Genomic DNA, 22,338 nt, shown 5'->3' with positions numbered 1-22,338 from the left:
GATAAGAAAATTAAGTCTGTATACAGTTACTTTTAATAAATGGATTAGGGAGGGTTGTAAAAAATTGAGTGATTCCAAAAGTCAGGTCAGCCTGTCTATCCTCTTTGTTTCCATGGCTGATGTCAAAGGCCAAGTGCACAGGCCTCTTAGAGTGGGGTTATCAGATGCAGGAGTGATGGATGGTGCTTCCAACGGTGCAAAGGTAGCACATGCGCTTGTTTCTAGCTGTAGCCGTGTATCTACACGTTCATGAGTGTAATATGTAAATTGGTGCAATGCAATGCCGTAAGTTTGGCTTGTTTGTTTTTGTTTGTAGTAGCTTTTAAAAATACTTTCCATGTACGTCTGATCAGTCATGTTCTTTTGAGGGGACCAGTGGTTATTCTCAAATTACAAAAGACAGTGAGGTGATTTACTGAGGGAAGCTCAGCAAACCAACGCTGTAACAAGACTGCAGGTGTATGGGCAGCCTCAGTGGCCGATCTACCATCTCTCTGTTACTTCCTGTGGTTTGATAGTTGGTTTACCTGGTGGTTCTCTGGGATGGTTTTATGGATCGACTATCCTGGGTGGTGTTAAGGTCTTAACGGGTATCCCTTTAGCTTTCTTTGGGTTGTGAGGTGGATGGAATCTGCATGGTTTTTATCATCTTGTTTCTTTGTGGTCCTGGTGCTGGAACCCAGAATCATAAATAGGTTGGACACATGCTCTGCTGAGCTATACCCCTGTGGCTAATTTTTTTATAGGTTACTTTTTTTTTTTTTAAAGACAAGATCTCACTTTGAGTTCCTACTGACTTGGAACTCTCTTGCCTCAGACTCAAATGCTGGGAGTTCAAGAAGGAGCAAACTTTTTCTGCATTCTAGTGGATTTTTAATTATAATTTTCCTGCCTGAGATTTCAGTTTGGTTACCTCCCCCATGTGTCCTTCTTTATTTATTTATTCATTATTTGTTCCTTGAAAAAAATGTTATTTAAAATTTTGGATTTCCTTGTGAATCAGAAATAGAAGGAAACTTCTCCTAGTTAGCTTTCTGTTGCTTTGATAAACACATGACCAAAAGCAGCTTGGGGAGAGGGTTTATTGGCTTGTGTATTCCAATCACAGTCCATCACTGGCGGAAGGGGCAGAAACTCCGCAGGACCAGAAGCAGGAACCATGGAGGAAGGCTGCTTATTGGAGGTGGCACTGCCCGTTGTGACCTGGACTCTTCTACATCAGTCTTTAAGGAAATGCCCCACAAGATGTACTCACAAACCCACTCTGTTGGAGGCAATTCCGTGGCTGAGTTTCTCTTTTCCTAGTATGTGTGAAGTTGACAAAAATTAACTAAATCTGATAGAAAAGCTAATGCATTCTTTCCTTTAAAAAATTAAAAATTTATGTATTTATTTGTTGTATGTGTGTATATGATGTGTGTGTTTATGTGATTGCGTGCACTCATGGCACAGCATGCATGTGAAGATAGAATAACTTTTGAGAATTGGCTCTCCTTCTGAGAACTCAGGTGATCAGGCCTGCACAGCCATCACTTTGAGCCATCTCCAGCCCTGTTCTTTTTTGGGTTTCAAGGATAGAACCTAGGGCCTCACACATACTAGGAACAGCCATGAATGACATCCCTAACCCTTTCTTTTTCTTTGGTTTTGTGGTGTGTTTTCTTTCTTTCATAATCTCAGGCTGTCCTTCAACTTGCCCTGTGTTGGAGAATGACCTTGAGGCCCTTCTTGGTCTTCTTCTACCTCTAGAGCCCTAGAATTATAGGAATGTGTTATCGTGCCTGATTTAGGGTGTGCTAGGAATCAAATCCAGGGGCTTATATATGGAAGGAAAATATTTTGCCAACTAACCTCCACCCCAGTCCAAATCCTGTTTTCATTTTCCCATTTTGGGACAGGGTCTGGTTAAGTTGCTCTGGCTGACCTCGAGCTTACTCTTTGGTCCAGTAAGGTTTGGACTTGAGAGAGATCCTGCTTCCATAGCCTTCAGATCAGCTGGGATTATAGGCCTGTACTACCAAACCTCCTTCCCACAAATATGGGGCATAGTGAGATGGTCAAGTAGCAGAACTGAAGGAAAGAAAAAGAACCATGGTGCCCAGATTTTGCACTAATAGAATCTCAAGGTTTTTAAGAAATTTGCCAAGGTCGACTGGCCAGGTGGTACCAGGGCCCAACAAAGACATTCTTTCCTCCTCTTGTTGTTTTTGTTTGCTCCTGGTTTGAGGTAGCTATTGGCCTGTTTGCAACTGTCATAAATAGACTGGAATGATACTAAACAGCTCCTTTTCGGTCTTCTATGTAGAAAGACTGACCATTGTTAATTTCCTTATAGTCAGATGTGTGGACTGTTGCCTTTGAAGCACTCTGACTTCTATTTGCTTTTTGAATTTGTAGTAGAAAAGACAGGTGTGGTCCTGCTCCTGTAAGTGACTGTGAATGTTTCCTGTAGAGCACAAGTTTCCTGCATCTCAAAAGTTGATGCAGAGTAGGCAGTTTGTGGGAGCCTCTCTGCACAGGGCTCAGACAGGTTCCTTGGCACATTCTGCAAGCTCTGCGCAGTGTCCTCACAGAGTGTCCCACAGTGCCCTTGTTTGGTTAGATTTAATAGGGTTCTCTGGTGAAGACTGACTCAAAGTCCTTAGTGGAGGTTTTGAAGAACAGACTGTAGGCCTTTGGTGTTGCCATTCTGGTGTATGTGTTTCTAAGCACAACAGTTGCATTAAGTAATTTCATTGTCTGGATTTCTTTTGTATCATAGCCTACTCATGAAGGTTACTTCTCTTGTTTGGATATCTGGACACTGTTTTTGGACTATCTGACAAGTAAAATTAAAAGTCGTCTGGGAGACAAGGAAGCAGTTCTCAACAGGTAAACTTCAAAACCCTAATAAACAGAGGTAGTCACTATTGCCAGTTCCTCTTGTGCCCTGAGGGGCTACCATGCTGCTGGGCCTCCTCAGTAGAATGAGGCAAGGAAGCTGCCCAGGCAGGAATGCTGTCTGAGCATTTTCTTTTTAAAAAAGTAACATTCATTCAGAATTTTTTAGGTATATGCTCTTGTGGTTGTTTTTTAAGACCCTAGTTTTAGAGACACAAGTATTTATTACATGAAGTGATATTACACCTGGGATTTACTTTAAAACAACCCACTGGAAGTGTAGAGTGCTTGGAATATAGAAGATTCAGGGCTGACCTCACAGCTGATGAGTTACATGGAAGGAGCTCAGGGTTCATTATATCCTTAAACTAGAGATGTATCAAAATCAATCTCTCTCTCTCTCTCTCTCTCTCTCTCTCTCTCTCTCGCTCTCGCTCTCGCTCTCGCTCTCTCGCTCTCTGTCTCGCTCAGATAGGTTTCTTTGTGTAACAGCTCTAGCTATCCCGGAACTCTGTTAGACCAGCCTGGCCTCAAACTCTGCCTCTCAAGTGCTGGGGTTAAAGGTGTGTGCCACCACTGCCTGGTGTGTCAAAGTTTTCTAAATTGGTAAGTAGTTGTCATGAAACAAATAACTAGGAAAAGAGCTGACCATGACAGAGCACACTGGTAGTCCTAACACTAAGGAGGCTGAGGCAGAAGGCACAAGTTAGAAACCCCCTACTTCAGAGATAAATGCAAATCAACAACATTTTCCTTGTCAGGACAGAATGCCTACAGGAGCAGCTATTGAAAGAAAGATGTGCTGGTTTGATGGGCTCATATATTTGTATGTTTGGTTCCCAAATGGTGAACTGTTTAGCAAGGACTAGGGGATAGGGCCTTGTTGGAGGAGGTGTGGCCATGTTAGAGAAGGTGTGTCACTGGTAGTGAGCTTTGGGGCTTCAGAAGCCCATGCCAGGCCCAGTGATCATGTGAGCTCTCAGACTCTGCTCCAGCACTGTGCCTGTCTGCCTGCTGGCTGTTTCTTACCATGATGGTCATGAATTTATAAGCTGCAATTAAATGCTTTCTTTTAAAAGTTGCCTTGGTCATTGTGTTTCCTCACAGTGATACAACAGTAACAAAGACTAAAGGTTAATTCTGATTCAGTATGTGTTGAGGGAGTGTGCATGTGTGTGCCTGCATGTCAGGGCACTAGTCACTTTGTATCCAGAGGCAGGAGGGAGGGAGGGAGAGAGGAGTGGATGCTAGTGTTCAGCTCTTCCTCTTTATTCAGCCTGGCACTCTGTCCCTGGCAGTTAGAGTGGGCCTTCTAACCTCTAGCCCAGTTGAGAAATTCATTTACAGTCATGCACAAAGGTTTGTTTCTTAGGTGACTACTACTACTACTGTTTTGGCTTTTTGAGACAGGGTCTCACTATATATCTCTGGTTGGCCTTAACTCATAGAGATCTGCCTGTTTCTGCTCCCAGTCCTGGGAGTTATGACATGTGCCACTATGCCCAACTTTTATTACGGTTTTTAACTTATTTCTTGCTTTTAGACAGGGTCTCACCATGTAGCCCTGGCTGTCCTGGAACTCACTGTGTAGATTAGGCTGGCCCTGATCTCACAAAGATCTGCCTTCCTCTGCTTCCTGAGTGCTGAGATTAAAGGTTTGCTTTACTACAACCAACTCTTAATTATAGTTTTTAAATACAGAAAATGGAGAATGTTTTTCTTGCTTTACAGACATTTTTCTTGTCTAGTATAATGCTTTTGCTGTGGGCCAGAGAGAGGAAAAGAGAAACTTGTGAATTCATCATGTGAGCAAACAGTGACAGGATCCACACACAGAAAAGGTCAAATGGCAGCTTTTCTTAGCATTAGAATCCATTATATTTTATATATTTTCCTATGGAGCTGTGTTCTACTCCACATGGAATAGGTAGGTCCAAAGATGGCAGCTTCCTTTGTTTTCCATTGTGACAGTAGATCACTGTGCCACCATAAAATATATATATATATACGAGTTCATGACAGGCACGTACGGATGGGGTCCAGCTCTGGGTGCTAGTATGCTTACTCAGGGGAGAGGCTGCAGGTGGTGTCTGGTTTGGCTTTAGCTTCCGTGTCAGCACCGTACCGATGAAAGCAGTCTCTGTGGTCACCAGGACACAACCTCTGGAGCAGCCCTGGCTCTGAAAACTCATCTGTAGTTACACTTGGTTGTGTTTAGGGAAATTCACTCTGGAAGCTTTTGTTTCTTTATGGGTGGTGACAGTTGTTGAGCCATTAAATGGTTAGTAAGTGGAGCTAGTGTGGTTGTGCTGGTTCGCTGTCACTGCAGTACGACACCCGATTAAAAGTGCTTCAAGGGGGAAAGGGTTCTCTTGGCTCATGACTCAGAGGTTTCCATCCATGGTCACGTGGTTGGTTCTCTTGTTTCTGGGCCGTGGTGAGGCAGAGCATAGTTGTGGGAAGTATGGGTGGAGCAAGGCTGATCACATTATAGTGGCCAGGGAAGGGGTAGGCCAAGAACTGGTAGAAGGAAGAAAAGGTCAGGGACAAGCTGTACCCTTCCAGGTCATGTCGCCTCCCCGCCACAAGACCCCACCCCTAAATAGTATATCTTCCATGTCTTAGTCATTGGAGGACACTTCATAATAGTGGTGGGGGCCATGAACACCATTTCCCAGAGTTAGGGCCAAATGGATGGAGGTGGGTCCTCTCTTCTGGGTAGAGAACTGTGCTAGATCTCTAGAACTCTTCTCATTGCTAAGGTCTTGTGGATTTTTAAATTTTACAGAATACTGACACTCGAAGTTTAAACATTTGTTCTTTTGTTTACAAACATCTTTTGATGGCAGAATAGCTTCTGAGCTGCTTTAGTGTCAGCTTGATTGAGGTTATGGGTGCAGGGTGTGTTCATGCAGCAGAAACCTAAGGTCTGGTGAGGTTACTGACTGACAGTTGTTTTTGAATGAGATTCTTCAAAGAAAAGCCATTTTATCAGAATGTCTTTCTTATATGCCAAAGAGGCAAGCCCTTCGGTTCTGGGGTTGTACCCCACTCTCCTATGTTTAGTGATAGGTAGTCTTTTATATCTTGCAGTTTAGTTGAGAATGCCCTGGAAAAGTGATCAGTATGAAAATGCTCTTTAAAGCCCAGTAGACAGGAGGTGTGAAGGTTGTGACGCTGCTGAGGAGATTGCTAGCACTGGAAGTATAGGCTACAAACCAGTAGATGGGATGGTGCTATAGGGAGTTTAAATGCCTTGTCTGCTTCAAGGATCCCTTTTGGTTGGGTGCTAGACTGTCACATTTCTTCCTGCACAGTGGAAGTCTTGCAGGAAGGTTAGGATTTTGGAAGTCATGGATCTGAAACATAGACACAATGGTGAGATATATATTAAATATCCTAATGATCACAGTGATGATGATGAAAAGAAATAATATAAAATGCTGCTGCCACTTGACCCTTGTGATGACCATAGACAGCTAAAGATGCCTTTTACCCACCTTCCTGTATGGCAGACTGCCATCTGCTAGCACAATGCTTAGAAATTTTGCTGGCTCCTTTAAATGGTAGGAAATTTTCTCATTGATAGTTTTATTTTTCCTAAATGAAACCTTTATTTATGTGTGTGTTTAATATACGTGCGTGTATGGATGGAGTAGAGGGTGCCCGTGGAAGCCAGAAGATGTTCGGTTCCCTGGAACTAGAGTTACATGCAGTTGTGAGCCTCTCGATATGTGTGCTGGGAGTGCTCTTACCAGCTGATCCATTTCTTCACTACCCTCTTAACCTATAGTTTTTGACATTTATTTTGTATTGTGTATGTGTGTGAGAGAGGGAGGGAGGGAGGGAGGGAGAGAGAGAAAGAGAGAGAATTTCATGTGTGTGTAGGTGCCCATAGAAGCTAGAAAAGGGTATCAGATCCCCCAGAACTGGAGTTACAAGGAGTTTTAAACTACTGCCTTAGGTCTTAGAAAGCAAACTCAATTCTTCTGGAAGAACAGAACCATTCTTAACTTCTGAGCCTTCTTCACAGCCTCATGATTTATTTTTTAAATATGTATATGTACACACACAAAGCAAAAAAGACGAAATCCTCAAAACTGGTCTGACAGTAACTACCCCCTCCCTAGGATCTGTTTTTCTTGCTTAACACTCTAGCGGTTGAGGGAGTGGACTGGAAAGAAGAGCACCAAGATAGTGCACTGGGGTGTACAGAGAAAGAACATTGAACTTTGGCTTATGCCATCCCTTTTATTATACGTCTCTACAAGTATGTTCGGTGTAAACGCTTTTAAATTAAGGGTTTGAAGGTTTGGAAGTCACTGTTCTGTCTGGTATATCAGAGACGTACTGTTTATAGGAGTGGCTGATAAAGAACATTGGTGTTGGTAATTACCATACTTATTTTAACTCTGAGCATTCAAATGTGATCAAATGTTTGTCATCTGATAACATGGGCATGCTTTTGGAATCACATTTGTGGCTTAAGCCGGAACTTCAAAATTGGCTGATCTGTAGGAAGTAGTCAGAAATTGTTTTCTTAGTGTCTCAAATGGGAAACGTAGGTGTGGTTAGGTCACAAAGGCAGCACTCATTTCCTGTCCCTTGTGGGTTTAGAGTTTTGCATCATTTGTTACAACAAAGTGACATTGCAGGCTATGGACTTCGAAGCACAAATGTACTCAGATTTATTTGTGGTCCTAGGAGCTTGGAAACTGGAGGATGTTGGAAACTGCATATTCCTTGCCCAGTGAGAATGTTCAAGTTTCTGGCTGAAAGCTGTTAGGGCTTCAGGACTTGGGCCCAGTGTGAAGAGAAATGTCTGCATCATGCCCTGCTTAGCAGAATTGTGGGTCGAGTTGATTGTCCTGCTCATCAGTTAGATCATAGCATAGAGAGCCCGAATCTCAGGGTGCGTTTGCACCTTTGTGCTGGGTGTGGTTGTGCCTTCTTCACACTGTGGAGGAAACCAGCTGAACCAGCACATGGGGCCTTGGCTTGCAGTTGGTGCCCCCTGAGAAAGTGTTTGCTGCTTGTTCTCCCCTTTTTCTTGGTGCTCATCCAGGGATCAGAGACTTGTGTAGAAACTTAGGTTTTTACAGGAAGAGGAAGAAACAAGTGTGTGAAGCAACCTACAGTTATTGTGTCATGTCCTGGGAGCCTCTGTCACAAGAGTACTGGCAAATGCTGGCTACAGACTAGCACAGGAATTTGAGTGTCCTTAAGTCAGGCCGCAAGACAATGTGGATTGTTCTGCTTAATGAGGAAGTCAGTGTTGTTGTTGTGCACAACACTGTATATAGTTAAAAAAGTGTTAACAAGATAGAGGTCAGAGTTCAGTAGCTACTTAGCCCCCTATATGGAGATATTTATGCCCAGACTGCACTATAGATGGAAAGTTTATCTGGAATTTTGTATCATTCATATGCAGTTACTGACTTGGAACTATTTCTGTGTATTGACTCATTTACATCCTCACTTTGCTTATTTGTGTTTATTGGGCACCTATTTTCTAGCTGCTTTAACTTGCCTAGTTTTGTGTAGCTAAGTTTTTGTCTAGTAGGGTTTTTCTCCATTTATACACATACACTTTGTTTTAAAGGTTTTTATTTTGTGTGTATTATTGTCAGCCTGTGCTGGTGCCCAGAGAGGCCAGAAAAGCATCATATTTTGGAACTGAAGTTACAGACAGTTGTTAGTTACCATGTGGATGTTGGTAACTGAACCTAGGTCCTATACAAGAGCAGCAAGGTCTCTTAATTGGGCCATATCCCCAGCTCAGTATATGTACATTTAATGTTATAAATTTACCCCTGAGCACTACTTCAGCTTTATCAGAGGTTAATATATGCCATGCCATTTAAATTATTATCAAATTTCACTTTAAATCTCTATTTAATTTCCAATTTGGAGTTTTTTTTTTTTCATATATCCTTGTTAGTGTTTTCCAGTTCACTTTTGTTATCTGGATGTAGTTGTATGATTTTTGGTTCTTTTAAGTTTTTTAAGGAGATGAAGAAATAGCTTGGCAGTTCAGTGCACCGACTGCTCTGAGTTTGATTCCCAGCACTCATGGTTGGCTCACAACTATCTGTAACTTCAGTTCTGGGGGTTCCGAACTTTTTGGTCTTCTCAGGTATCAGGTATGCGTGTGAGAGACAGAGATAAAGGACCCTGTCTGTTCTTAGGAGGGCAGCAGTGCTACTGGGTTAAGATATCAACTCATCCTTTCTTACCCCTGGCCCCAAACACAGTTACATTGAGGGTAGTTCTTTTTACATGTGAGGGTGAAGAGAGACACAGTTCAGCACCTTTCATCTGAAGAACCTCATAGAGGATCATTTGGATAACACTAGTGACTACTGGTCAACTTGACATGGGGATCTACTGGTCGTCTCTCTCATGGGAAAGGCAGTAAGAAGGATTACACAGACACCACATGTCGGACTCAGGCAGTGAAATAAGAAGTGGAGAGATTGGACCAAAGCTACTTTTTCGAAACCCTACTGCCTTAGGTTTCTCTTGCTAATAAAAAACCATGACCAGAACCAACTTGGAGGGAAAACTTTATTTCAGCTTACAGCTCCACATAACATCCCATCACTGAGGGAAGTCAGGGCAGGAGCTGATGCAGACATCATGGGGAAATGCTGCTTGTTGGCTTGTTCTCATGACTTGCTTATACACCCCATGACCACCCACAGTGAGCTGGGCTCTTCTACATCAATCACTAATTAAGAAAATACCCATATTTTGATCCTACTGCACGTACTGGCTTTGTGGGAGCCTAGGCAGTTTGGATGCTCACCTTACTAGACCTGGATGGAGGTGGGTGGTCCTTGGACTTCCCACAGGGCAGGGAACCCTGATTGCTCTTTGGGCTGATGAGGGAGGGGGACTTGATTGGGGGAGGGGGAGGGAAATGGGAGGCAGTGGCGGGGAGGAGGCAGAAATCTTTAATAAATAATTTTTTTTTTAAAAAGAAAATACCCATAGACTTTCCCCACAGGCCAATCTGGTGGGGGCATTTTCTCAGTTAATATTCTCTCTCTCAATGACTGTAGCCTGTCGAGTTGATATGAAAATGAGCTGGTATACCTGAGCTAGTAATATTCTTTACTGTCTTTGTGTCAAGGTAGGAATGGAGGCCATTAATAGGTATAGACAAGCAGCTAGGGTGTCTATCATGTCCATACACCTCTTCCATGCCTGCCACACACTTTGGGAGATTGGATACTTGTGTGCCTTTAGCACAGTTCCTGATTGGGTTTATTTAGCAGTGCCAAAATCTATCTGTGCTTTAGTCTGAAAGGGATTTTCTTTTTGTAAGAGTGTTTTGATCTTATATAGCAATTTATAGCAAAACGCGTATAGCCTTATGGGTTATGTCACAGGTAAATGGGAGGTAATGTGCTCCAGGCCTGAGTGTTGATTATCTTCCTGGGACATCCACTTAAGTGTGATTTTCCCCACACATGTCAATTTTATTAATAATTTCCCCAGCCAGTTTTCTTTCCTGTGCCATACTCAGTTTCTATTCTATTCTAGGCCTGTGTTTGCTATGTTGTTAAATCACTTGAAAACAATGGTTCAGTCTTGTGGAGAAGGGGCAGTGTGTACCCACAGGTAGGAAATGAGCTGTTGTACCCACCTAACTGAAATGTGATAGCTCAGGATTGCTAGACGTCTGTAGACTGTCTCTACAGAGATTCATTTTATGGCTGGCAATGCTTGGACTAGATGGACTACAGTTGACCTTGGTTTGACTCTTTCAAGTTTGGCTCTCTTGGATTAGGTAGCAAAATGGTTGGGGTACTACTCCGAAAACAGAAACCACAAGTATTTTAACCAAGACTCCAATGTAGATGGCTGATTAAATAGGTGTTAGAAGGCTAGGAAGGTGAGGAAGGCAACACAGTTGATAACTACATGAAGCAGCTCCACCACTAAGTCAGGGGCAGTGAAAGGGGATCACTGGGTTAATTAAGTTCCATGTAGTTGGTGAGGACTCAGGATTTTAAAGATGCAGCCTCACCTCTTGTTGCAGGAGCTCTGAGGAGGCCTGGGAAGCTGGTATTCAAGTGTTCCTTCAGGAGCTCTTGACTCCCTGCGAATGCTTGTGAGACAGGTGCTGGGAATGTAGAATGAAGTTGGGGTGGGGGCGTGGGATACTGTTGCTGGGCAGCATTGTCAGAGAGCAAACCTACAGGAAGGATGAACCCTTCACCCTTCTTTTTACCTTACAGTCTTCCTTTAGCATCCCAGCAGCGAGTCCAATAGTCTCAGGATCCCTGTGCTTTGTTGAGCCTCAGCCCCACCCACATACTGACAAGTGGGAACCACAGTTTAACTGGTCTTAGGTTTTCAGGAGAGGAAGCATTTAGGTGCATAATCTTTTCTTAAAAACAATCATTTTTTGTTTTTGTTTTTTTGTTTGTCCCCCCCCCCCACGCGATACCAAGTATTCTATAATGACTTGGTATCTTCTTTGCTAAGTTATTATTGTGGAAAGTAGCCACATGTGGGGCTTGAGGTATTTCTTCAATAAATTACTTTTAGATACAAACCAGAGGGTCAGGATTTCCCCAAGGCCCTTTAAATTTTCCCTTTAGTTTCTGAGTGATCTTAAAATTAATTGAAGGTTGAGTTTTAGGTTTGACTTAAAGCCACTGGTAGTTTATGTGTAGAGAGAACATGAGGCTTGAGTTAGGGAGCCCTGACTTCAAAATAGCCTTCTTATTGATCTTGAGCAATTTAATTTTAGTTTTCTCACACTTTACCTCTTACAGCTATTAAAAGTGTTAACCTGGATGTGGTGCACACCTTTAATCCCAGCACTCAGATGCAGAGGCAAGTGGCTCTCTTGAGTTCAAAGCCAGCCTGGTCTTCAGTTCTACATGGGAAAACCCTGTCTCGAAAACAACAGAAAAGGTGTTATTTGTTGATACTCAAATACAGGACTAGTAGTTCCCAGGGAAATTATTTAAAAAAAAAAAACTCAAAAATATGTAGTAAGGGACTTAAAATATTGCCCTAGAAATATGTATTTGATACAAAAGAAGGTATTGATTGAAAAAAAATGGCAGAAATCAGACTTACTTTATTGATAATTATATTAACTATAGTGGATTAGATTCAGTTGTTAAAAGGCAGAGATGGGCAGAATGGATTTGAAAATTTATGATTCAGTTACTAAGAAACTCACTTTAGATTCAAATAAGGAGAGGTTGAAAGTCAAAGGATGGAAAATTATTCCATGCAAGCAATAACCACAAGAACTCTTAACTGTAGAAGAGAGACCATCAAAGATGTGTGATGTAAGTAGTCAAGTACCACTTCTCTCATTTACGCCCATGCCAACTCAGAAACAGCACCAGGGTTGAGGTGTGTCCACAGCAAGTACTGTTTCTCCAGTCCAGCAGGCCTCTGAAAGCATGCTTTCCCTTGATGTTGGCTCTTCCCTCCTCCCTAGGTACGAAGATGCCCTGGTCCTCTTGCTCACAGAGGTATTGAATCGAATCCAGTTTAGATACAACCAGGCCCAACTGGAGGAGTTGGATGATGAAACTCTGGATGATGATGTAAGAGGCACTTCTCTCCTGTTGGTTTACCTTATCTCATTGCTTCTGAAAATGTTTTACAGGCATTTTACCTCTACAGACTAGGAATACAGAGAGACCAGGTGTGCATGGGGAATGCTGTAAGGAGTACTGACTGTCTACCTAGCTGGGGTTTGGTGGGAATAGTTCAGGAGGTATTTAAATGAGAAGGCTGGGATGATAGTCTATGTAAGGCATATGCCATAGGCTGATTCAGTTTTTTAAACTGAATCTTGTGCTGGTCTGCACAACATTAATAAGAAAATATTCTTACGACACAACTTTAGCGTATCTTTCCTTCTATCAAACACTTGAAATTTTTCTAATATTAATATCATACTCAAAGTTAGAGTGACTGGTGGCATGATCCTGACCTTGAGAGTAGATTCTTAGGATAAGAAAAAGCACACTAACTTAGAACCAGGTGGCTTTCCTTTGAATCTCTGCAGCTTTGGGCACAGAGATGTAGTTTTGAGGTTTTCTGAGCCATGATTCCCTCATCTCCATAACAGAAATGGCCTGTTTTGCTGACTTATGTTGACAGTTACTTGAGGCAATACAGTATGGAAGGGTGAGTTGTGCTACTGACTGACTGAGGCGGGATTCCTCATGTTAGCTCTTCTAAGAATCTCTAACAACGTGTTGAAATGCATCCTGATTCTGGGACCAGAGTTTTATGTTAATGACTGGTCCCTGGGGACACTGATACTGCCTATGAGCCATGCCTTGAATGGTGATAATTGAGTCAGGTATATATAAAGAAATGACTGCTACCTATCAATGGGATAATAGAAAAGTCACCCAAACTTTTCACATTGTTTCTGAATTCTATGATCCTGGGAGGAAAAGTGAATTGTTCTTGTTAGGAAATGAAATAATATTTTAAAAAAATAAATAACTGGGCCCTTTCAAAGTTCCAAATTCCTGGTTTCACTATTTCCTATTTTCTCTAAAGTTAACATCTGAGAATAGACTTAAGGCTAAAGGGAGGCTGGTAATAAAGAGAACAGGGACCTACCTGCCTGTCTGGGAGAGCTGACACCTTTGTTTCTTCACCACAGCAGCAGACGGAGTGGCAGCGGTACTTACGCCAGAGCCTGGAGGTAGTGGCCAAAGTGATGGAGCTCCTTCCTACACATGCCTTCTCAACTCTGGTAACTCACCATTTGAAGGGGAAGTCTAATTTGTTCTTGGCTTTTGTTTTGGAACATAGCTTTTGTACTTATCGGTCTGTCCATCTTTTTCATTTCCCTTGTTCTGTATCTATACATTATTTTTACTTATGCTCATGTGTGTGTTCATTCATGTGTGTGTGTGTCTGTTAAAGGCAAGACAGGTTACTGGGGTCAGCTTACTGCAAGCCACTACTTGGCATTCTGTCACAGGAATTGACAGGTCACTTTGCTACCTGCCTTTCTTAGGCAAGTTTAAGTGTGTGCCGCCCCCCCCGCCCCCCGCGCCCCCCCGCGCAGGATTTTTTTTGTGTAGCCCTGGCTGTTCTGGAATTTGCTCTGTAGACCAGGCTAGGCTTGAACTCACTGAAATCTATCTGCCTCTGCCTCCCAAGTGATAGCGTTAAAGGTGTGCACCACCTCTGCCAGCTAACTCTTATCTTAAGGGTGAGTATAGTAGCCTAGGAAAGAAAGGCAGAAGGTCTGTCTGCTAAATGAGCAGGGGAAACTGATAGTCCCATACCTGGGTCTGTTTTTCTCTTTGCCATGAACATTAATAAGACATATTTGATATTTTTTTCAAGGTCAGGACCGTCTGAGATTTGATGGAAGACCTGGCTCTTAAAGTCGTAGGTCTTGTTAAGACAGTACTAGTTATGTCCCAGAATCTTTTGCTATGACTTTTTTTTTTTAATTTTTTATTTATTATCTATACAGTGTTCTGCCTGCATGTATGCCTGCAGGCCAGAAGAGGGCACCAGATCTTATTACAGATGGTTGTGAGCCACCATGTGGTTGCTGGGAATTGAACTCAGGACCTTTGGAAGAACAGCTAGTGCTCTTAACCACTGAGCCATCTCTCCAGCCCTGCTATGACTTTTAAAGCAATCAAACTGACCTTGATTTCTTTATTGTTTTGGCACTAGTCGGTTTTATCTGTAGGTCTTGGGAGGTCACTGAAAGGGAACTGTGCTTAACATCTGTATGTGACCCTGTCTTTCTCTTCGGTACTTAACGCTTTAATGTTAAAAATAGTATCAAAACTTGTATTTATGATTTTTGTTTTAAACTTTGTCTCTTTGTTTTCAGTTCCCAGTTCTTCAGGACAATTTAGAAGTTTATTTGGGATTACAACAATTTGTAGTTACTTCGGGATCAGGTAAATTGGTCTTTACTTTCAAATTTAGCATTAAAAAGACTGAACTATTGAGTTATTGCCACCTCTGCTGTAATAATGTGATTTGCCTTGTACAGCTTCTCTTCCCATCTCTTCAACTTCTAAATAGAAGTTTTTTAGAAATTCCTACTACAAAGAAGCTGTGGGGGAAAGCTAATCAGGGCTCGGACTAAAAAAGCCCTAGAGTGTTTCCTTATATTCCTTAAAACAGCGGGTATGTTAGAAATAATGGCTGTGGGATTTCACTAGGGCAGTATCTTCCTCTGACTTGTGATGTGAAGCAGCTAGGGTAGCAGCTCCATTCATTTTTGGAGTGCTCCTGCAGTTAGCAGTCTGCAGGAGGCTCTGCCCACAGCTGGCTGCAAAGACCTTTGCTGTCCGTGGTTAGAGTGGAGGGTTAACACTTATTACTCTGCGGATAATAATTACAACCTCTTTGTAGAGCACACATTGCGTGCCAGGCACTGTGTTGTTTACTCTGTCATTCCTTTTTCTCCTCTGTACTTTGAGATAGAAGCATTGTTACTAGTTATTGTTATTTTACAGAAGAGGATAATGCTCTTCAGAGATGTTGATTTATCCAGGGCCACATAGCCAGCCAGTTTGTGCTAATAGCAAGATGGAATAATGGGGAATGATGGAAAGATGCCGTAAACTGATGTTCATTTTTGCCAAGTGAAGACACCAGTGACCTTAGGTCCGTGCATCACCCCACCTTGCCCCTACCCTGCCCTGTTTATCCCACTGTGTACTGTTCTTCAGCATTTCTTTACAGGCTGGTCTGACCTCTTGTCTGTCCAGAAGGCAGCTTCCTCCTGGGTGAACTTTCCATTCATGGTAGGGCCTCCATAGGGCCTCTTTGTGAGGCTGCCCTGGCAGCCTGGGCCCCAGGAGGGTGATGAGTCTTGGCATGCCTCAAGTTCAGGCTCTGGCTCTGTAGCCTGGACAAGAACAGTTTATGTAAACTTTGAGAAGGCACTTTACAAAATGAATATGTGTGTTTGCACTAATAAGATCATTTGATGTGAAATGCTGGATGGTTCCAGAACTGGTGGTCTCTCCTTGAGGTTGAAGTTTGTTTATTCAGGGGGTTATGGAGGGGGAAGGGGGAAGGGAGGAGAGAGAGAGAGAGAGAGAGAGAGAGAGAGAGAGGGAGGGGGGGGGGGGGGGAGGGAGGGAGGGAGGGAGGGAGGGAGGGAGAGGGAGGAGAGAGAGAGGGACTGGCTGCTCCCAGAGCCTGCTGTCTGCCACCACATGGCCCGCTACCACCATTTGGGACCTACAGCATTTCTGCTGCCTACTGCCGCAGGGATCTTGCAGCATTTTTTTTTTTTAAAAAAAAGAACACTTCTGTTATCTCATTCTTGGTGCATATTCTAGTGGTAAAACCTCTCAGACCAGATAAATAATTATTTCTTGGTTTAAAGGGAGTTTTCTTGCCCATGGTGAAGCATTCCTCAATGCCTTAGCGACTTGGAAGCCAAGTTTCCAGGGCAAACGTTATTTAAAAAATTAAAAATGTTGAACAGTTTGTTCTCTGGTTCCCATGGCTGCTTGCTGCTTCAAGTAACCTCCCTGCTATGCTGGTCAGTCTTGGTGGGTTGTGAAGCTCATGCCTTTTACTGCTTTCCCCTTTGTGGGGTCTTTACTTCTTCAGTCGCAGGGCTGGTGAGGAGTCAGGTACAATTTCCTTTTCATTTGACAAGTTACAACACTTGAGTGTTTTGTAGCTAAACCAGTAAGGTTACTGTGCAGCTCAGGGATGCTGCCCATCCCTGCCCCCCAACACACACTCCCGCCAGGCACTGTTTTCTTAGCATATTTGCTACTGCTATATTTCCTGCTAATGCTTTCTTGGTAAAACAAACAAACAAACAAACAAAGCAAAACATGTCCGTGTCAGCTGCTGTATATCTCATGTCCCTGACAGGTCAGCTTCTGCCCTCGCTGTCAGTCTCTCCTGTGTGTGGATGGTGACCTTCTTTTTGGCTGTTCTCCTTATACCTATTTTCTATTTGGCTTCTTTTGTTCCTCACTGAGATTTTCTCTGAGCTCTGAGTAACTCAACTCTTGGTTTAGCTACACAAGCTTTCTTGCTGAAGAGATTGTTGCATTTACAGGATAGAAAACTTTCAATTTATGATTTTTTTTTTCCGAGACAAAGTTTCTCTGTAGCTTTGGTGCCTGCCCTGGAACTAGCTCTTGTTAAGTGAAGGTTGGTTTCTGATTTGTGTATTCTCTCAGAGTAGAATACCTTAAATGTTCATATTTATACCTCTACCCCTTCACCTCTTGGTCAAAGAAGCTGCTTTTTAGACTGCTTCATGGTAGCTTGGTTTAGCAGGGAAAGAGGACTTTAAAAGCTTGTCTAATTCAGTATGTAGTAGCATTTCCATTTAAAAGTTCTACCTCAAAGACATTCAATGTTCTGTGTACTGGGTGTGGCTCCTGTGAGGGATCTGGAGGCAGTAAAGGGATAGGCTTGCTGATTTTTGTGGAGTGACAGGGAGGAAGTGTGCCCATGACCTAGCCTTGGCCAAGTAAGAGAAAACATGTGTCACTGTGCACAGGCCTCCCTTCCCCTGCATGCTGTGTGTACTTCTGAGGCCAGGGGCAGATTTCCTAGAGGAGTGGGACAAAGCTGGAGAGCATAATTGGGATCCTTCGTGCTTCTGTGTCTGTCTGCCTTGCAGATGGCTTGGGAAAGGATCAGCTGCAGTGCTGACTGCCATGAACCTTGGGTGGGACATGTATTAGACTGAATTAGACAGAATTTGTTTTATTCAGTCCAAAAATAGTCAGCTGTCAGCAGTTTCATTTTATTCAAACCCACAGTGAAAAACACATATGCAGCCTGTCTGGGCAGTTTTCTATTCAAGGTGCCATTCACATGGCTACACAGATGCAGGTGTGCTTCACAGGGTTGGTGTTGAGGATCCTCAGGGAACAGGGAATGGAGGTGTTCTTAGGTGATCTGAGTTTAGGAGAAAGGTGCAGACACACAGCAGACGACTCATTCTTCCTAGTGTCCACGATAACTGCTGGGCATAGTTCCACCAAAGGGCTTCATAGCAAGACAACAGATGGTAGTGGAGCAGACACCAGCGGAGGAGGTTTGGTGATAGAGGGTGAAGTCCTGGAGTGACTCTGGAAGGACACAGATTTGAAAAGTGCTAAGGGAATGTGGGTTTGCAAGTGTCCAAACCTGGGTCTTAACTATGGCTTCCCCACTTGATATCTCCCACGCGTGATAAGCGTGGTCCTTCTCTAGACTGAGTCCTGATGCTCGTTGGTTCTGTGAGTGGCTGTGAAGAGACTGGTCCACAAGACCAGTCAAGGGTGTTTTGTCATTCATCTTAACATCATACTTGCTAGGTTTAGTTTTATGTTGAAAAGTAAGAAAGCGTCAGGCCTTAGAAAATTTTTAGCTCATTGTGATCCATAATAATCACAAAATTGAACCATGCCTGCAGATTGTAGGGTTTTAATGTACTCCGTCTTATAGTGAATTAGGTGATTGTGTCTTTCCCTTTTTAAGGTTGAAGAGGCAAGCTTGGAAGGGTCGATGGTACAGTGAGAAAGTAGCAGGGATTGTCTCTGTGCCCGAGTCCTAGGCCGTCTTTTCCTGTTGTACTGGCCTAGATCCTGGGATGGAATGCAGAGCTCCCAGAGGGCACCAGCTCTGCCCTGGAAATAGGACTGTGGTGGGCATGTCACTTATTGGAATCACCCATTTGCATGGCCTGTGTGTAGGTTGGTAATGTCATAACTGCCAATGTCAGAAGGAATCTAATCAGGGATATACCAGGCTGTTTGTCCTTGCCTTGGGTCCCTGGAACAACATGGGTAAAGTCATAGGGAGAGGCTGTTCCCAGATGTGCTGTTCTGTACTGGAAAGCAACTAAAGATTTTTACTGCCTGAAGCATTAGTTTGCTCTGTTTGGCTTGTTAGGAATGGTTGTTTATTACAATTAAAGTTTGTTCTTCTCTGGAGAACTAAGAGATGTTGTATTCCAGGACACAGGCTGAACATCACAGCGGAGAATGACTGCCGGCGCTTGCACTGCTCGCTGCGAGACTTGAGCTCCCTGCTGCAGGCTGTGGGCCGTTTAGCTGAGTACTTCACTGGGGATGTGTTTGCTGCAAGGTTCAATGATGCTCTCACAGTCGTGGAGAGGTAGGCTGGCTGGGCCCTGCAGCCCCTCCTTTTTATGGAAGGGTGGCATGTTGTGTGTGCTCTGTGTTTTGCCATGTGTAGGTTAATATGGAGCAGATTGCCATTTGATGTACTGAGCTTTAAGACCTCCATCTGTAAAACCGTGGCAAAGGGTTCTTGTAGTTTTACTGTAAGAATTGAATAAGGTACTTAGTATGGTGAATAAAACACATGATGAATAAAATAATAAGCCAAGCTGTTAGTTTATTGGCAACCTGTATAATTGGTATTGGACTCAGAAAAATCCAGGCACAATCAAGCTCTATGTCTTTCCTGACAGGTTAAAGAAACATCAAAAAAGCCCTACTGGGGCTGGGAAGATACCTTGCAAGAGTGACCTGAGTTTGAGCTTCAGAACCAATATTTAAAAACATAACAAAACAAACAAACAAAACAAAACAAAACAGGGGAAAAAACCCAGGCACAGTGACACACACTTGTAATTTCAGCTTTGGGGAGGCAGAGACAGGCTGATCCCTGGGGCCTGCTGGCCAGACAGTGGGCTTCAGTGAGAGGCTTGCATGCCCCCCGCCCCCACCATCCACAAAAAAAAAAAAAAAAAAAAAAAAAAAAGAATAAGATGACAGGAAGGAAGAAAGGGGAAAGAAAGGTGGAAGGTATCTGAGGAATAATGCCCAGGGTCATCCTTTGGTCCTCCACACTGATATATAATGCACATACATGAATTATGAATGTGCACAGACATATTCATGCATGAGGGAAAGGGGGAAAGATTTCACTAGAAAACAGCATCAAATTGAAGAATTCAATTCAATTCTTGTCATGTAGGCCACAGGTATTAGAGGTATAGGCTATTGATGGTTTGTCTAGTCCAATTAAACTCCTGAGAAATGGGGCAGTCTCCAGTCTTGGCTCGAGTTTGGGTCCCTGGTGAGAAATGCAGCTGTTTGCTGGGAAACATCTCATTTAGATGCCCAGTCCTCCCACTAAACATTTTAGACACTGAAAGTCAGGTGGGAAGTATTGGGAACTTTAGACCTGTTAGTGTTGGAGTCCCAGCTGAGTAGGTGTGTGTAATGAAAAGATGTTCTAATTCGTATGATGTCTCATTACTGGTAACATGCTAGGAAACAGTCCCCAAGAACTGAGTTACTTGCATACCAAATTTCTTATTTATTTTGCTTGAGAGAGTGTCGCACTGTGTAGCCTGAATGTAGACCAGACTGGCCTCTAATTCATAGAGATCCACCGCACCCAGCTCATACCAAATTTAAAAGAAAAAAATTACATCTTGGCTTAAAATGAAAGATAACTAAGAGTTTTAAATCTTAACAAAGTTAAAATTAATAGTAGTAGTATGTAGTATTAAGAATTTTACAAGTAGTTTTTTACTCCTTGTCTCAACTCATTTTTTATGTTGAGAGGTGAGTCTTGCCGTTTTGTTTCTCAGTAGATGTGGCTTAGAGGCAGTGGGTGCTTTGTTTGGTTTATGTGCTCAGGAGAGGGAGCGATTTTAAGAGTCCAGATTCCAGGCTTTTTCTAAACTATGGAATTTTGACTTTCAGAGTCTGATTTTCTTCCCAGTCCTGTACTAGTCATCCATTTCTACTGATGACTCAATAGGGATAGAATGCATTTTCCTGTCTCAAGTTAGATAACCAGTCTTTGGTTCAGTAAACCATTTGGATATGTATGTCAGTCCACTTTTTTTCTCCATTGAGATGACAGATCAAAGAGCCTGGTTTGTCTGAGGTCTTATGCTTACGTATCTGTCTGCATTTAGACTAGTTTGTAAAGCTGTGCACGGTGGCGCATGCCTATAATCCCAACATTCAGGAGGCAGAGGCAGAGGGATCTCTGTGAGTTCCAGGACAGCCAGAGCTACATAGAGAAACTCTGTCTCAAAAAATAAACCAAGGGGGCTGGAGAGATGGCTCAGAGGTTAAGAGCATTGCCCGCTCTTCCAGGGGTCCTGAGTTCAATTCCCAGCAACCACATGGTGGCTCACAACCATCTGTAATGGGGTCTGGTGCCCTCTTCTGGCCTGCAGGCATACACACAGAATATTGTTAAATAAATAAATAAATAAATAAATAAATAAATATTTAAAAAATAAATAAACCAAGACTAGTGTATGAGAGAAGGCTTTCCCTATAGTTCTGTGATTTGACTAGCACTGTTGTCTGATAGGTCACATGAAACCTGATATTACAGTTGCTGAACACAGATACATCTAATTACAGGTTTAGTGTAGAACACAACTTAAGGAGCTCAACACCAGAAGGTAGGAAATGACTCAGAGGGTGGTACTGAGTGTTTGCTATATTGTGGAGCCAGACAGGATGACTGAGACTTGGTGGCTACCAGCCTAGGCAGGTCTATCAAGAGATTATGTTTCAAGGGAATTAGGTGAAGAAAGGTAGAATGGGACACCCATAATCCATCTGTGACCTTTGTGCTTGCAGGGGGCATGCATACCCACACAGCTGTGATTTTTAACACATGCTTAACAAATATAACACATGAACACACATTGTTGTGTGATAGTTCCTATTTTCATTCCTGTTTTACAGAAATTTTAAGGACTTGGGGTTAAGGACTTGGCTCTTTACTCCTGCTTTCTTGTCTCTGTGGGGGTGCCCTTCACGCTGCCCTCCAACTCTCAATCCTTTTATGGTTTCCTTTTGGAATAAAGTTCTGCATTCCACACATCTGAGAGGAACATTTCCCAGAGTACAAACTTCCTTTCTTTAGTGTTAAGCTCTTTTCAGAGATTGTGACACATACACACACACACACACCGTGCCTTGGGTTGGGACCAAGCAGCTGTCCCCTGTAGTGACCTCTGCAGTTGAGGGGTAGGCTTGCAGGGTTCTATGTGGAGTTGGCCAGAACTCAGGCAGTGCTGCTCTGTTCACTCAACTCAGGACAGAGAAAATGGACTTCTTGCTTCCTAAAGGAGCTCCCTGCTGTGCCTGATGCTGGACACTGGACATACAACCATACACCATACACTGTGGGCCTTGAATAACTGGCACTCTCAGCCACTTCCCCTTCAATGTAACCATCTCAGTTTATTCTAGAAAGATTTACTCCTCTCATCTCTTTCTGCTGTGGGAGAATACTCTTGTACACTGCAGAGATATGTCACTCATATTTGTGTATTAAAAAGCTGATTAGCCCATAGCCAGGCAGGAAGGATAGGCGGGACAACCAGACTAGGAGAATTCTGGGAAGAGGAAAGGCAGAGAAGCAGTCACCAGCCAGACACACAGGAAGCAAGATGAGAATGCCTCACTATGAAAAGGTATCAAGCCACATGACTAAAGATAG

General features: G+C 43.0%; 1 protein-coding gene across 2 annotated transcripts in view; it reads left to right on the top strand.

Moving 5' to 3' along the window:
- Xpo6 (exportin 6) overlaps positions 1-22,338 on the top strand; it is a 108,460-nt gene that overhangs the window by 65,221 nt on the left and 20,901 nt on the right. Inside the window, exons 9-13 of one of the 2 annotated variants that reach the window (XM_050121563.1) lie at positions 2,762-2,871; positions 12,353-12,461; positions 13,544-13,633; positions 14,741-14,810; positions 18,846-19,005. In XM_050121563.1, the coding sequence (XP_049977520.1) occupies positions 2,762-2,871; positions 12,353-12,461; positions 13,544-13,633; positions 14,741-14,810; positions 18,846-19,005 (539 nt within the window). Of the gene's footprint in view, positions 1-2,761; positions 2,872-12,352; positions 12,462-13,540; positions 13,634-14,740; positions 14,811-18,845; positions 19,006-22,338 lie in introns of both variants that reach the window. The other variant, XM_050121562.1, reaches the window with a different exon arrangement.

Source organism: Alexandromys fortis, unplaced genomic scaffold (assembly GCF_014885135.2).
Source record: "Alexandromys fortis isolate MF-2015 unplaced genomic scaffold, M_Fortis_MF-2015_v1.1 scaffold_199, whole genome shotgun sequence".
In the NCBI taxonomy this organism is placed as follows: domain Eukaryota; kingdom Metazoa; phylum Chordata; class Mammalia; order Rodentia; family Cricetidae; genus Alexandromys; species Alexandromys fortis.
This window is presented reverse-complemented; position numbering and strand designations above follow the sequence as displayed.